This window comes from Phyllobates terribilis, unplaced genomic scaffold (assembly GCF_046119375.1).
Source record: "Phyllobates terribilis strain yellow unplaced genomic scaffold, ASM4611937v1 Scaffold_24__1_contigs__length_18792416, whole genome shotgun sequence".
NCBI lineage: Eukaryota > Metazoa > Chordata > Amphibia > Anura > Dendrobatidae > Phyllobates > Phyllobates terribilis.
In genome coordinates, this window is record NW_027362784.1 from 12,131,737 (window position 1) to 12,149,185 (window position 17,449).

At 45.2% G+C, this 17,449-nt stretch overlaps 1 protein-coding gene across 1 annotated transcript in view; it reads right to left on the reverse strand.

The window, feature by feature from the left end:
- Positions 1-1,728: 1,728 nt before the first annotated feature.
- LOC141176294 (mitochondrial fission regulator 1-like) overlaps positions 1,729-17,449 on the reverse strand; it is a 102,573-nt gene continuing 86,852 nt past the window's right edge. Inside the window, exons 8-9 of the mRNA XM_073660232.1 lie at positions 1,883-2,057; positions 1,729-1,796 (exon numbers count right to left, since the gene is read on the reverse strand). Of these exons, the coding sequence (XP_073516333.1) occupies positions 1,729-1,796; positions 1,883-2,057 (243 nt within the window). The remainder of the gene's footprint in view (positions 1,797-1,882; positions 2,058-17,449) is intronic.

The following is a 17,449-nucleotide window of genomic DNA, read 5'->3' on the forward strand; positions in this document are numbered from 1 at the left end:
AGGCCCATAGGATCCCACCGGGTATCGGACGGAGCGGAGCTGCCACCCGTGCCCTTGTTCTGAGAGGAGTTCAGAGGGAGTCCCGGCCTATTTGCACACACACGGACAGGAAAGGATTCGGTCTGTAGTTCAGGAACACTCTGCTGTAGGGTCGCGACTGAATGCTGGACTTACTCGGAGGTTGTCGGACCCCCGTCCCTGGTGACCACAGGACTCCGCGAGGAGCAGGGAGTCGCCTTCCTTCTGCCATCTCTAAAGTGAGTAAAGCCTTGGAAGTTCACCCCTATGGCCTCCGGACTGTTTATTTTTGCGCCACACCGCGGGATCCCTTCCCCTCTACTGCTACCTCCCATCCTCCTGTCCCTCTGCCCTGAGGCCTCGCTCCACCTGTGGGGAGTAGTAAGAACTTTAGCCGCCATAACACCAGGCCTCAGCGGACTGCAGCGGCGCTGGTGACCCTTCACCAGGCACCACAGGTGGCATAGTCGTTAATCAGCCACTCAACCCGGACAAGCCCACACCATCTCTTTCTAATGTGACGGCCCTGAGCATGGGTTGGGCCCGGGCCACGGCTGCATCCCATCTCTCCATCACAGGGCCCGACACCGAGTCCCCCAACTCCCAGGGTAAAACACGGGCTTTACGAGTAGAGGCGTCACAACCTGACTTGCTGATCATGCCACCCACCACTGCAGCTTCATATACTGGCATCACTACTGAGGACAATGACTAGCTGCTGCCATCACATGCGTATCGTGGCACGTCATCACTGCACGGCCGTTACCAGATTTTACTATTCAAACTGAATACAATAAGTAATAGATCTCTGATGAGGCAAACACACTTACTGTGATAATCCATGTAAAAAGTCCATGCTATGTTTTTTATTAGGCATTTCAATTATCAGAAAGAATCACACAGTCATGGATTTTCACAGCAAGTACACCAACGTGATCAGGTCTAAGATCTATTTAACAATGCATATAGTCTGAATAGTGAAATTTGATAACAGATCTGCTTTAAGAAAAGCAGGTCAATTTACTAGGCAAGTATCATTTATTGTACCACATTCCCTGCTTTGAAGCATTTTAGGATTTTTTTTTAATCCCTAATGCACAAAACAAGACCATAATTTGACTATAAAGGACTGGAAAACCTTTTAATCTGGTATCACTCTGGTCCAGGAAGTCAATTTATTTCTAACACCCCCCTTACAATTTGTGTTTATTGTCTATTTTTGTCCTTTTTTCTATATGGAATGCAAAATCTCATTATATAACGTTAAAAGATCTATATACAAATAAGTGACTGATCATACAGTGGAGCCACTGTTAAACTAGAAATACAAATGTGAAACTACCCCCCATAACGAACAACAATATACACGCAAAGGACAAATGACATCCTACTGCGTGTAATAAACTCTGCTCTTAACGGTAACAGAAAGGTCTCCCAAAAATATCTGTCTCCAGGCACAAACAGCAAACAATGGTGGAAATTCTTCATCACTTCAATACACTCTGTGGCATTCAAACACAATAAATGTTTTTTTTTCCTTCATTGACATTGAAGAATCAACAGCAAACTGCGGTGTTATGAGTGGAAAAAGTGGAATCAAGCAGAAAGAAGCAAAGTTCTTACACAAACGGGTTCTAGAAATGCCCTGCACTGAAGTCCAACTTCCTGATGTTACCTGGACAATAGGACACAATCATTTGTCATTTTCAGTTAGCTTGCTAATCCAAAGTTTTTATCCTCATCCACCATTAGTCGTGTAAAAGACAAATACATTTTTGCTGTAAAACAAATAATTGTGATATAGAGACAATGAATTCACAAAGCATTCACAGCTTGCTACAACACGGATATGCATTTTACTTACTTCTCACCCTTGAATAAGTCATTTCCTTGTGCTCTTTATGGGCCTTTTCCATCTTGCAAGAATCACTAGATTCCTGGGAACCCTTGGAGCCCCCTCGTTCTTTGCGGTGCTCTAGCTTACGACGATCTGTATCACCCCGCAGATCAGTTGAGCTACTCTTTACTTTCTTTTCAATCTAAAGACAAGGCAAAGTCATATAAAATTCCTTAAGGCTATGTGCCCACGATGCAGAAATGAAGCAGAAAATTTCTGCAGCATTTCTGCATCTCCCTGGCAGAAAAAACGCATGCAGATTGTACATGCGTTTTTCCTGCAGAATATATGCGGATCCACATGCGGATTCACTTGCATTTCCGCATGCGGACTGACAAGCGCTTTCCAGGCGATTAGCATCACTTGGAAAGTGCTTGACAACTAGGTCACACTATATAAATCCATGCAAACAGCATGGATTTATATAGTGTGACCGTAAAACAATGCTTAAAATAAAGCTATACTCACCCCCGATGCCCGGCGTGTGCTGCAGCGCTCGTTCCTGTCTGGTTCCTGGCTGCCGGCATATCGCGAGACACAGCGGTGAATGGCCTGCGGTCACATGACTGTGACGTCACCGAAGGTCCTTCAGCGCTGCCGGCATGCAGAGAGAAGCCGTCGGAAAGGTGAATATAAACTTTATTTGTTATTTTATTCTTTTTTTCACAGGTACAATTGACGCGCCCCCTGGGCCAGTGCTGTAGTGCGGCGCGCGTGCGCGCGGGGAATACCCGGAGCCGGATCCGATGGGGGTAGTAGTCTTCGTGTGGCGGTGACCCGGTCCGTGCCCAGGGTGGTCAAACTAAGTGGCAGTTATTGGTATGATGGTATTAGTGTCCGACTACGCCACCCGTTGAATGCGGCTATGAAGCCGCCGCTGCAGGGCAGTCCGCTGAGGCCGGTGGTACGGATGTGCAGCGTGGATGGTATAACCCCCAACGGGAGGGGTATGGCCTCAGGGCAGAGGATGAGGTTGATGTTGGGAGTGATGGTGTGGATGTCCCAGCACTAATGGTGCGACAAGGAAGCACGGAGACGCGAGGGTACAGTTCAGGGTCTTTACTGATGGTACAAGGCAAATTCCCCCGGGAGTACTGGCTAGTAGTTGGGGCCTGGTTAGTCTGCGAGTAAGCCGGAGTTCCCCTGGCCAGGTGGAGTTGTAGGCCTTCCCGTTAGTCTGTACCCTTCCTGGCTACCCTGCTTTCGGCGGTTACAAGTAGCCCACGTCCCTGGGTATACCGTGTGGTGCTCACCCGTATGGCTGGTGACCTGGGGCCTCCTGTTAGCCTCCGCTCCGGGATGGCGGTGCTGGTCCCTTCGTTGTGACTGAGCCTCCGGGCTTTTATGGCCAGAGGACCTGGAATCCCCTGCCGGATGGATTCTGCTGCTGGGTATATCTTAGTCCCCACAGCCTCGGACTCCTGTGTCCGGTTTTAGTACCTTCTCCCGGGGCGAGCTCTGCACAGCTCCAGCCCCTGGCGCTTCTCCTTGGCTCCTACAGAGCTCCTGATGTCTATCTGTCCCTGTTTCTGCGTGTCCAGACCAGACTCCGTCTCTGTCTGGAACTCCTCTCTCTAACCCTGCCTCAGCCCCAGTTTATGTAGGGGAAGTTCTTCCCCTCCCAGGACTGGGCAGGAGGTGTGGCATGCTTAGGATTCCTGCCCAGGAGACCTCCCACCTGCTCACAGACGTAATACTGCTATTACTGTGGAAACCAGACCCCTGGGGTGCCACACAATGGTACCCAGGTCTGGATTAGAGTCTTCTCTCCTCCAGACCTGGCTACCATCCGCACATTGAATCGCATATAATCCGCGTGTACAAATGTACAGATACGGATTATGTGCGTCTCAATGCAAGTCAATGGCGGCGCTTCCGCAAAAATAATGAACATGCTGCGGATTTATGAGCGCTGCAGAAACACTGCGGAAAAATCCGCAGCATGTGCATTGACATTGCAGAATGTCATTGGGGCCCATGGGGTGCGGATTACCGTGCGTTTTTGATGTGTTTCCGCTGGGGAAATTCCGCAGCGGAAACGCATGAAAAACGCATCGTGGGCACACAGCCTAATAAAGGAAACATAGAGGGAGTTCAATTATGACAACTGTGGCAAACTAAAAAGATGACTTCTCTGATGTTAGATAAGAACAAAGCAATAAATTGTGTGAGGCCATGTAACACGGGCACTTTAGATGCAGCGACACAGAAACACAGAGCAGCCAATACAGGGTTAATAAACAGGGGAAGTTTATAATAACAGGGTAAATCTCCACGCAGGGAGTATCAGGGGAAAAACAAGGGAAAAGCAGGTAAAAGTCTATCACTGACAGTTCACAGTTTAACTGGATGTAGCAGAGTCAAACCAGCTCACAGCTCCAACATCTTCGACAAGTGTCTTCTATTGTTGCTCGCAGTCGGGGATGATACGCCAGCCTCTGCAACCACTGAAACGTCTTCTCTGGTCCGAAGTGAGCCCCTCGTTCATGAGCCTCCTTAGCCACTACTCCGACCAACTTCTCTGGGATCACCACTTGCCAGGTGGTCCCGAACTCTCGCATTAGCTGCACCCGTCGGTACAGCAGCCCGTCTCGCAAACACAGTCTCTCCCATTGTCCCAGCATTTTCAGTGCTCCCGAGGACAGGGTACTCCTCTCTTCTCGACTGGGGACTTGCCGCAAAGTCACCCATTGACGTAATTGAGCAACTTCTCTGTCAGTCTGTTGAAGTCAGATCCAGTCATCTCTTGGACGTCCTAGCACTTGTTCTTCCAACGTCTCTCCGATCTGTCCCTGCGCCGCAGCCAGCGGTCCCACGAAACTTCGGAAGCTAGGGGTCTCATCCGCCACCAAATCTTCATCACGGTCATGATCAGGCTGTTCATATGTCACTCTGGAGAGGGCGTTGGCGTGAGTATTCTCTGCCTTAGGCTGGTAGGCGATCTTATACCGGTACCTGGCCATGCGGGCCACCCACCGCTGTTCCAGGGGCCCCAATTTCGCATTCTCCAGGTGGGCCAGCGGGTTGTTATCTGTTCTCACCAGTACTTCGGACCCGGGCAAATACTCCGCAAACTTCTCGGTCATTGCCCAAACCAGAGCCAGCAACTCTAATTTGAAAGAGCTATAATTATCTGGGTTCCTCTCGGAGTCGTGAAGGGAGCGGCTGGCGTACGCAATCACGCGCTCTTTCCCCTCCTGTACTTGGGATAACACGGCTCCCAGACCATGCAGGCTCCCATTAGTGTGAAGTATGAAGGGTTGGGAGAAATCCGCATAGGCAAGTATTGGGGCCTCGGTCAGGGCCACTTTTAGGACACGGAAGGCCTCTTCCTGGCTGCTTCCCCACCGAATCGCCAGATTCTTGGAGCCCGCCGTCACTCCCTTAAGTAGCTCCAGCAATGGGTTGGCTATGCGGGTGAAGTTCTTCACGAATATTCGGTAGTACCCGGCAAGACCCTGCGTCTCTTCTCTAGTCAGCCTGACTCCTCCGGTCCACTGCACTCGGCTCTTGCTCCCAGTCCTGGAGCCAGGAGCCTGGACCCTCTCACGCTGCTCTGCTGAGCCGGATCCAGCTCCTCTTTCCCGCGCAAAACGTACTCGTCTCTTCCTCCCTCTAGTCACACCAGAAGTCCCTCTGTCATCTGACCTCCCAGCTCTCTCTCTCGACACACCCCCTGCTTCCCTGTCACATGACTCCTCTGCTTGCAGTCTGTCTTCCCCCTGCAACAAGAGGTACGGCCCCGGCAGTTCCGGATCCCTTGCTCTAAAAGGACTTACACCCCGGTCTTCCCCCTTACAGCCACATGGTCAACCACTATAGGCACATCAATTGTCATAAGCTATCCTGATCAGCGCTGCAGCCGGAGATTGGTGCTCATGTACTTTTGGGGGTGACCTGAGCAGCTCTGGAAAAGGAGTGGCAGTGCATCGGTAAGGTGCATCTACTTCTTTATTTCAGAGCATGGTGGAGAAGTTGTTTTTTTTCCTCCAGGGGTGAACAACTGCTTAAAGACTTCAGTTTTTCTAGTGCCGAGTAAGGGCTCATTCAGAAGTCAGTTTTTCACAGTTATCTAATAGTCCATGGTACTGTTCACATGTCTGTGTATTCTGCCAATGTTTTTTGCATTCTGTTTTTATGGCTTTCGTGGTGCAGTAACAATTGCAAACATTTCAAGTCAGCAGGATTATGTCAATATGCTTCATAGACTTACCCGGGAAAATAGATTTCTGGGCTCTATGTGTAACTTTTTAGACTAAGACTTGAACCTGCAATCATCTGATCACTTGTACCGTATACAGCAGAACTAGAGAGTTACACTATATTGTGAAATTGACAAGCACTCCAGCGACCCAACCTATTAAATGCCACCATCACTGATTGACAGTGACATATAAAGTTAAAAAGCAGCAATCAGAGCTAGCTCAAATCGCTGTTGTCGGGGGAAGAACCTGCTCCATACATGCACACCCTGATGGTGATGTACCATTATGTTATGATGTGCAAAGTGATTAAATTAAGGGGGCTCTTGCTGAAATGAATAGGAGACAAGATGCAGTTTTCGACAATGGCCAGTAAACTGGCTAAACTGTTCACTGTCTGTAACCAGCCGTAAAAGTGTTAATTGTCTGGGTGCCAGACCACCACAAAGGTGATATTATCATATTATACTACATATTATTAGCCTTGGCAAACCCTTTAAACAAGTATGGAATTCTACATAAAACAAGTAATTTTTACTCTGAATTTAGTAAAACCTCTCTCCACGTAGGCACATTAGATATGAGCATTTAGATTATGTTTTTCTGCCACAAAAATATAACTCGTTCAATTATATTTCACATCCTGAAACCGGTCACCAGATTTACCCAATATAAACTAAAGTCACCACCTTGAACGCCTATGCCCTTGCCAGTTTTCACCTTCATGACAGGCCAATTTTTTCAATTCTGAACAGGATAACTTTAATAACGCTATTGCTTCAACAGATCCCACTGAATCTGAGATGTTTTTTTGTGACACATTGTAGTCCATGTTAGAGGTAAATTTAGGATAATATTTTTTGCGTTCATTTGTGAAAAGATCAGAAATTTGGAGAAAATGATGCAATTTTCTAACTTTCATGCCCTTAAACCAGAGAAAATGCATCATACAATTTTTTGGTGAACTTTCTCCTGACCACGTCAGTACCCCATCTGTGGTGGAAAACTACTGCAGGGCTCGGAAGGGAAGGAGCACCATATGACTTTTTGAATGCAAAATTGACTAAAGTCAATAGCGGACACCCTGTCACTTTTGGAAAGCTACTGATGTGCTTAAACAGTGGAAACCCCCACAAGTGACCCCATTTTTGGACACTATACCCCTCAAGGAATTATCTAGCTGTATAGTTCTAGTAATGATAATAATATTTTTTGTTTTACTGGTGTATGAATTTATAATGTGGTGGTATGGGTAAGTTGTGTGGAGTATATCAGATTATAAAAGTGTGTTGTGTTAACAGAGTAAAAGCCAATTTTTATCAATTTATGGACTTGTGATACGCTTTGAAGTAATCAATGCAAAGGTCAGATTTCTCAGGGCAGGTTTCACAATGGTGAATTGTCTCCTTTCGTATTCGCCTCTTGGAGCATACTCTGAACTGGGAAGAAGGCACGCCTGCCGAAACACATGTTGGGGAAGTGGCACTTCTCTTTGACCTAAGGTATATGACTTTTTTTTTAATTGTTTAGGCATGCAATAGGCTAATTAATTTGCAACGTGGTGCTTTGGCATTGATCTATAGTATGTCCTAGTTGAACTACCATCTATGTCTCTTGTTTACTGCACTAGATCACTTTATGTATAGTGTACTATGTATCTACATCTCTATATAGATCTATTAGCCAATGCCTACTCTTACATAATAATGCCTTAACCGGCTTCACTATTTACCTTTTTTCAAGCTATATGATTATTTGTAGACCTGGTTGAGCTTTGGTGCCACCTATTGGCTTGTTACCGTGCATCACCCCGCACCACCACCTTTTTACTTAGTTTTCTCTATGTTGTATTCTTGTATTCAAGAAAATGTGAATAATTTTTAATTAGAGTTCTATGTGCGCAATTTTCTTCTATATGTTCAATAGAGGAGTTGTAGACCCCAGACCACCGATGCCCATTGGACTGGACAGTACTGATTAGCATACAATGCAGGAGACTTATAAAAAATATCTTTGGGAATGTACAGGGGGAGCTAGGGGCTTATATACAGGTTGATGGGCTGTGGTTATAAACCAGTTAAATGGTGGTGGCTAAATCTAAATCTAGTGATCAGAATCAAAATGTCTGAAAATATAAGCAACATAAAAATACATAAGGAAATTTTCTTTTTTTATGGGAGAAAACCTGATATACACGTAAAACAATACACAGTGCAGATGTATACTAAATTATATAATTCATTATACATTAAGACACAGGAAAACATAGTACTTTAAGGATTTTTGGGGCTGTAAGTTAATAAAGCTTATAGGAACACAAACCATATAAAATGCATCAATTCCTTCCGTTTTGTCATGTGGTCATAACTATGGATACCTAAGGTCCTCAATGCCCTGCACATGGGGTAAGTGACATAGTGAATCAGAAGAACTATACTACATTTCTAATTGGAGGCATTTGCTAATATTATTATTACACCTACTACATATTGTGATATGATCTTGGAGATGGGAATACCTCTTTAAACTATATGTGATAATCCAAGAATGGTTTCCAGCATTACATACTGGTATAATGTGGAACTTCATAAGACCAGAAAGAGATAAATGGCCATTTGCACACTAACCCAAAAAGATAGCCATCCCCAATAGAAAGCGTCCCAATTAAATTTATTTTAATTATAAACAAAATAATATTGCATTGTTTAATATGAACAGATTGGCATGCATGATGACAGTATTATAGTACCCCTGGCATATACCTGTGTATTTCTGGCCTCTTTGGACGGCTGGCATGCTCATCAGCGGCTGTCTGATGCCCTGCAAATCTCTCACGGAGGGTCTTTCTGTCACCCTTGAAATAATGCTCTGTTGGTTGTAGAGGAGAAAAACTGCCTCATTAGTTTAACTCCCTTTAAACACAAAGCCACAGATTTTAAAGTGGGACTTGTAGAATGTCAATATATATTAATAGGTTGAATCCTATTAAAAGACAGAAAAGAAGAAAAAAGATATTACATAAAAGATAATACTTCTCATCCATGGAATATTTATCAGTCATACATTATCCAGTTGTTATTAACTTTCACATTCACAATTTCCAATGACAGCCAACTCCAAATAGACAATGTTATGGTTGATTATTAAGTGTAAGCACCCATAATTATAACATTTCTATTTAATAATGATATATAAGACAGCATATAAATGAATCCTTAAAGGGAACCTGTTGCATCCAGAAATGCCATTTATCTGCAGATGTAAGTGCAAACAGCAGGTAAATGGCATTTAAATCCTATTTAGTCGCCTTACTGGAGCAGCAACTTCAGGGAGAAAATTAGGTTTTATTCTCCCTGCAGCCACTCACTTCCAGTCATCAAGGCGGTGCAGGGGCTGTTAGTTACCGTTCACTACACAATGAGCACGTTGTAATCACTCCCCTGCACATTAATTGACTGTCTGCTCTGCAGCTAATGTGTATGGCATGTGTTCACAGCTGGTTGTCCATGTCCTGGGAGTGAAAACAGTGCGCTAATAGTATAGTGAGCAGAGACTAACAGCTCTCTGCACCTCCCCAATGACTAAAAGCGGACGGCTGTAGTGAGAATATATGCAGTTGTGCTCAAAAGTTTACATACCCCGGCAGAATTTTTACTTTCTTGGCCTTGTTTCAGAGAATATGATTGATAACAAAAAACTTTTTCTCCACTCATGGTTGTTGGTTGGGTGAAGCCATTTATTGACAAACTACTGTGTTTTCACTTTTTAAATCTTAATGACAGCCAAAAACATCCAAATGACCCTGATCAAAAGTTCACATACCCCAGTTCTTAATACCGTGTATTGCCCCCTCTAACATCAATTACAGCTTGAAGTCTTTTGTGGTAGGTGTGGATGAGGTTCTTTATTTTCTCAGATGGTAAAGCTGCCCATTCTTCTTGGCAAAAAGCCTCCAGTTCTTGTAAATTCCTGGGTTGTCTAGAATGAACCGCGGTTGAGATCTCCCCAGACTGGCTCAATCATATTGAGGTCAGGAGACTGAGATGGACACTCCAGAACCTTCACTTTGTTCTGCAGTAGCCAATGACAAGTCGACTTGGCCTTCTGTTTTGGATTGTTGTCATGTTGGAACATCCAAGTACATCCCATGCGCATCTTACAGGCTGATGAGTGCAAATTTGCCTCCAGTATTTGCTGATAACATGCTGCATTCAACTTTCCTTCAACTTTTACCAAGCTTCCTGCGCCTTTGTAGCTCACACATCCCCAAAACATCAGCGATCCACCTCCGTGCTTTACTGTAGGAATGGTGTTCCTTTCATCATAGGCCATGTGGGACCTCTCTCCAAATGTAATGTTTATGGTTGTAGCCAAAACGTTCAATATTGGTCTTATCACTCCAAATTACCTTGTTCCAGAAGTTTTGAGGCTTGTCTCTGTGCTGTTTGGCATATTGTAGGCGAGATACTTTGTGGCATTTGCGCAGTAATGGCTTTCTTCTGGCGACTCGACCATGCAGTCCATTATTCTTCAAGTGCCTCCTTATTGTGCATCTTGAAACAGCCACACCGCTAGTTTTCCGAGAGTCCTGAATTTCAGCTGTTGTTATTTGTGGGTTTTTCTTTGCATCCCGAACAATTTTCCTGGCAGTTTTGGCCGAAATTTTTGTTGGTCTACCTGACCATGGTTTGGTCTTTACAGACCCCGTGATTTTCCATTTGTTAATCACAGTTTGAATGCTGCTGACTGGCATTATCAATTCCTTGGATTTTTTTTTGCATTTCTTTCCTGTGTTATACAGTTCAACTACCTTTTCCCATAGATCCGTTGAGAATTCTTTTGCTTTCCCCATGACTCATAATCCAGAAACGTCAGTGGCTGGATAAAAGATGCAAGAGTCTGTCTGGATCCCAGAAACTCACTCAGCTTTTATGCACACACACTTACTACAAGCAAACAGGTCACAGGTGAGGATGTCACCTTTAGTAGCCATACAAACCTATTTGTGTCAAATTCTGTGCATGTTATCAGGCCAAAATCAGCAGGGTATGTGAACTTTTGATCGGGGTCATTTGGATGTTTTTGGTTGTCATTAAGATTTAAATAGAGAGAACACAGTAGTTTGACAAAAAATGGCTTGACCCAACCAATAACCATGAGTGGAGAAAAAGTTTTTTTTGTTATCATTCATATTCTCTGAAACAAGGCCAAGAAAGCAAAAATTCTGCCGGGGTATGTAAACTTTTAAGCACAACTGTATATATACAGTGGCTTGCGAAAGTATTCCTTGCCATTTTTTGTGTTTTGGTACCTCACAATCTGGAATTTCACTGTTTTTTTAGGGTTTGCATCAGTTCATATAAAGATCATGCCTACAACTGTGAACATTTGGGTTTCTTTATTTTGTGAAGCAAACAACAAAATGGATAAAATAACTGAAAACTTCAGTGTGCAAAACTATTCACCACCCATTAAGTCAGGACATTGTAGAGCCTCCTTTTGCAGCAATTTCAGCTGCAGGTCATTTTGAATAAGTCTCTATGAGCTTTCCACATCTCACCACTGGGATTTTTGCTCATTCCTCAAGGCAAAACTGCTCCAGCTCCTTCAAGTTAGATGGTTTCCTCTGGTGAAAAGCAATCTTCCAGTCTGATCACAGTTTCTCAGTTGCATTAAGGTCTTAGCTTTGATTATGCCACTCCAAAACATTTACACGTCCCACCTTGAGTGTTGCTTTAGCAGTATGCTTTGGGTCATTGCCTTGTTGGAAGGTGAACCTCCATCCCACTCTCAAATCACTGACAGACTGAAACAGGTTTTGCTCAAGAATATCCCTGTATTTCATTCCATCCATCTTCCCCTCGACTCGGACCTTGTTCCTTGTCCCTGCTGCTGAAAAACATCCCCACAGTATGATGCTGCCATCGTCATATTTCATTGTGGGGATGGTGTTCTTGGGGTGATGAACCTTGGTGGCCAAAAAGTTCAATTTTGGTCTAATCTAACCACAGCACCTTCTTCCATACATTTGGGGAGTCTCCCACATGTCTTTTGGCAAACTCAAAGCGAGCCTTAGGCTGAGTTCACACGATGCGTTTTTAATGCGTTTCCGCGGCGTTTTTGCAGCTGCGGAAACGCATTAAAAATGCATGGTAGAAGGGCAGCAATGTTCCCCAATTGAAATCCGCATGTGCTGTGCCCATGATGCGGATTTTTCCGCAGCGTAAACGCTGCGCTCAAAAATCCGCAGCATGTCAATTCATTTTGCGTAAACGCGGCCTTTTCGCCGCCATTGACTTGCATTAGAACGCGCCAATTCCGCAAGACTGCATTTGTACTTGCGCTATTGGCGCGTTCTAATGTGCGGATGGTACCCGAGTGTGGAGAAGATGAGACTCTCCTCCACACCCAGGTACCATTTAAAAAGCTGTAAAACAAGAATAAAATAAAAAATAAAGATATATTCACCTTCTGACGGCCCCCGGTCTCCTTCCCTCTGCTCGCGTGCAAGACTGAAGGACCTTCGGTGATGTCACAGTCATGTGACATAGTTAATTAATCCAGGGATTTAATCTGACTGCCAGATTGGTGTCGGGAAGTGAATTTTTCCTCAATGATGTAAATTGGCCTATACCGCATGGTATAGGAATAGCGGAATAGCTGCAGTGCACAAGAAATAGGCTGAACTGGATGGACGCTTGTCTTTTTTCAGCCTTATAAACTATGTAACTATGTAACTATGTGACCGCAGGCCCTTCAGCGCAGTGTCTCGCGATATCCCGGCAGCCAGGAACAAGCCAGGAACGAACGCGGCAGCATACACCGGGGCATCAGAGGGTAAGTGTAGCTTTATTTTTTTATTTTTAACCATTCTTATACGGTCACACTATATAAATCCATGCCGGTTGCATGGATTTATATAGTGTGACCTAGTTGTCAAGCACTTTCCAAGTGATGCTAAAATCGCCTGGAAAGCGCTTGTCAATCCGCATGCGGAAACGCATGTGGAAACGCATGTGAATCCGCATGTACTCCGCAGGAAAAACGCATGTAGAATCTGCATGCGTTTTTTCTGCCAGGGAGATGCAGAAATGATGCAGAAATTTTCTGCTTCATTTCTGCATCGTGTGCACATACCCTAACAATTGTGTGCAAGTAAAGATTTTTTTCTGCCCACTCCTCCATAAAGGCTACCTCTATGGGGTGTACGGCTTATTGTGGTTGTATGGACAGTTACGCCAGTCTCTGCTTGGGAACTCTGCAGCTCCTTCAGGGTTACCTTTGGTCTCTGTGCTGCCTCTAACTAATTCCCTCCTTGCCCGAGCTATAAGTTTTGGTGGGTGGCCCCCTTCTTGGCAGTTTTGTGGTGGTTGCATGTTCTTTCCATTTAATGATAATGAATTTGATGGTGCTCCGGGGGATCATCAGAGATTGGGATATTTTTCTTAAAACCCAATCTTGACTTGTACTTCTCAACAACTTTATCCTTGACTTGTTTGGAGATCTCCTTGGTCTTCATGGTGTTGTTTGGTTATTGGTGCCTCGTGCTTAATGGTGCAGCCTCCGTGGTCTGTGAGAAAAGCTGTGCATATACTGACAGACCATGTGACACTTAGATTGCACACAAGTGGACTTCCTTTCACTAAGAATGTGACTTATGAAGGTAATTGCTTGCACCAGAAATCTTTTGGGCCTTCATAGTAAAGGGGGTGAACACATATGCACATGCCAATTTTTAGTTATTTGATTCCATAAATTTAATTTATGCCTATATTTTTCTCACTTCACCAATTTAGACTATATAATGCTAATGCATCACACACAAATCGGATTATAAAAATATTTAAACATAGGTTGTAATGTAACAAAATAAGTAGAAAGCGAAGAGGGTGAATACTTTCGCAAGCCACTGTATATAAATATTTACGAATATTATTATGTAAACTGCAAAGCACCTGTTTTCTTCCAACCTATTATGCATTATCACTTTCTTGGGATAGGAAAATTGGTCCAGGAAATCATTTTAAAATTGAGCCAAGTATTAAATTCCACGTCACGCGGAAATGCTGGTTTATGTAACACGTTGTGCAAGAAGCATCACCACGAGCTTAAAAACATCTGTGTTTCCCGCTGCTGTGTAGGCCTCTGGGATGTTATATTGTGGGAATGACAACTTGGTTTTATATACCTCTACAACTTGGAGGTCACCAGATCTGCATCATAAAGCAGGTGTAAATGATATTAGCGAAAATACTGAATATATTTCTAGTGTACAGATTTGCTTGGAGAAGAATCCATTGGTGCTTTGCAGCCCCCTTGGTGCTCACTTGTGGTATCTGCAGGAATATTTCACAGCTGAATTGCTGTAAACAACCTTGAGGGTGTGAAGCTGTTGGGGACATCATATACGGTGACACACTGCCTATAGGCTTCCTACCGAGAAACATTATATTCAGTGTCAGACAATGAACGAGTTGGGATTGAACAGTTTACGTGGAGTGAGGAATATTTCCATGCAGTAAGGCTATGTGCAGATTGCACTTCTGCCCACTGTCGGGCGCATATACGCAGAAGGTATGTGCCCTACAAACCTTTATATTAACAGGAGCAAGGTGGATTTTATACACAGTTGTCTAGTGGTGGTTTTTGAGCCTTTTTTTGAGTGTGGATGAATGTGCATGTTACTGTATATATTTGTGTATGAGGTGATGACACACTATAGTATATTTAATTTAGACATAATATACTATTGTAGGATGGTGAGACAGCAGTCTGGCGCTTCAGGGCTGGAGATATATGCTGACCCACCAAAGTGGTACAAAGTATAGATACCAGTGTTCACATGAATATAAACCTTGTTTCCTGCAGATATCAGCTCATCTATATATATAATTGTCTTATCCCGTCTGTCTGTCTGTTTTTCTGTCTGTCTGTCTGCCCAGGAAATCCCGCGTCGCTCATTTGTCCGGCCGCGGCCAATCAGTGACACGGGATTTCAGAAAAAAAGATGGCGGCCGTTAGCGACTCATCTGCCGCACGGAGGTTAGCGGCGATGCAGCGGGGAGATGAGCGGCGCTAGCAGCAGAACTTCCCCGACCAGCGCCGCTGACCTCCATGCGGCTAACGTCGGAAGATCAGCGGCTGGGGCCGCTGATCTCCGGACGGCAAGTGTGAACGGAGGAACGGGGAGCGGCGCCGCGAGTCGGGATGCTTCTGCTGCGAGCAGCCGCTCATCTCCCAGCTGCTCGCAGCGGAAGTAGCTGCACAAGCAGCGCCACTCCCCGGTCCTCACTAATACGACGCTGATTGGTCGCGGTCGACGCACGCGACCAATTAGCGATATGGAAGGAAAATTTAAACGCCGCTCTGCTGATTGGTCGCGGTGGCCGGCCGCGACCAATCAGCGATATGGGCGGCAAATTTAAACGCCGCTCTGCTGATTGATCGCGGTCGCCGGCCACAACCAATCAGCATTATTGGCGCCAAATTTAAACCCCGCTCTGCTGATTGGTCGCCGTGGCCGGCCGCGACCAATCAGCGATATGGACGGCAAATGTAAACGCTGCTCTGCTGATTGGTCGCGTTTACAGGCCGCGACCAATTAGCATTATTGGCGCCAAATTTAAACACCGCTTTGCTGATTGGTCGAGGTCGCGACTAATCAGCGATTTTGGCACCAAATTTAAACACGCTCTCCAGTCCTCACTAACACGGTTCGCTGATTGGTCGCGGCCGCCGCCCGTGACCAATCACCGACATTGCCGCCAAATGTAAACACCGCTTTGCTGATTGGTCGCTGTTGCCGGCCGCAACCATTCAGCGATTTTGGCGCCAAATTTAAACACCGCTCTGCTAATTGCGCCCAGTCGGCCGCAAACATATTCTAGAATACCCGATGCGTTAGAATTGGGCCACCATCTAGTCCATTTATATATACTAATGTATGATATGTATAAGCTGCAATGGGATCATGTGACCACAGGAGGTTACTGTTTCCTTACTACTACCTGCTAAGTTTGTTTTTCAACGGAAATTGGTATCTAGGGAAGATGACAAAGGTGGGTGAGTACAGCTGGAGGCTAGCGTGAGGAGTGACGGTTGTCGGAGAAGGAGACGAGCCACGATGGTCTGGATGGAGATACCGCCGTATGGGAAGGAAGCCCCCTCAGCTGCCTGCTAGCACCTGACGAGTCAGACCCAGATCTGTAAGAAATTTAAGGCCCTCGGCATCATTGTAGAGGGTAACCGTGCATGCAACTACATTTTTTTTTGGGGCGCCTAAACCAAAGTCTGATCAGAGGCCTGTATATAACTAGTTAGTTAGTTAGACAGTGCTTTTGCGCAGGCCAGTACTTGTCTCATTCAACTGTGCCCTTTGGAATGCACGCTCAGCATGTAATAAACTCTCTTACATCCATGACTTTTTCCTCTCTAATTCCCTCGACCTTCTGGCTCTCACGGAAACCTGGATCCAGCAGTCGGACACCACCGCCGCTGCAGCTCTCTCCTCTGGTGGCCTACACTTCTCTCATACCCCGCGACCTAACAACAGATCAGGGGGAGGTGTTGGTCTACTTCTTTCAACAAAATGTACTTTTCAGGTTATCCCCCCAGTACCCTCCCTTATCTTCCCTTCTTTTGAGGCCCACACAGTCAGACTCTACCAGCCCTTCTCCCTGCGAGTGGCGGTTGTCTATCGCCCTCCAGGTCCCTCCCGTCAGTTCTTGGATCACTTTGCTGCCTGACTTCCAAATTTTCTATCCTCCAACATCCCCACAATAATCATGGGAGATTTTAACATCCCAATTGGCAATTCTCTTTCCCCATCTGCCGCTCATCTTTTATCATTAACCTCCTCCTTCGGCCTTTCACAGCTTGCTAATTCTCCTACACATGAAGGCAGGAACACATTGGACCTGATCTTCTCCCGGCTTTGCTCAGTACATGACTTTACTAACTCTCCCCTTCCACTCTCTGACCATAATCTTCTTTCATTCTCTGTCAAGAACTGTGACTCTACTCAAGACACCCCCACTCTCCACACTTATAGAAATATACGCACCATTAACACCCAGAAATTTATAAAAAAGTTGCAATCATCATTGGCCCCAATCTCCTCCCTCTCATGTCCCGACTCTGCATTGAAGCATTATAACGAAATAATGCTATGCGCCCTGGATGAAGCTGCACCTCCTACACAAAGAAAAATTCGGCATAGATGGCGACAACCCTGGCACAAGCCTCAAACATGTCTTCTCCAGCGGTGCTCCAGGTGAGCTGAACGGCTGTGGAGAAAATCTAATCTGCCCGAAGATTTCCTCCATTATAAATT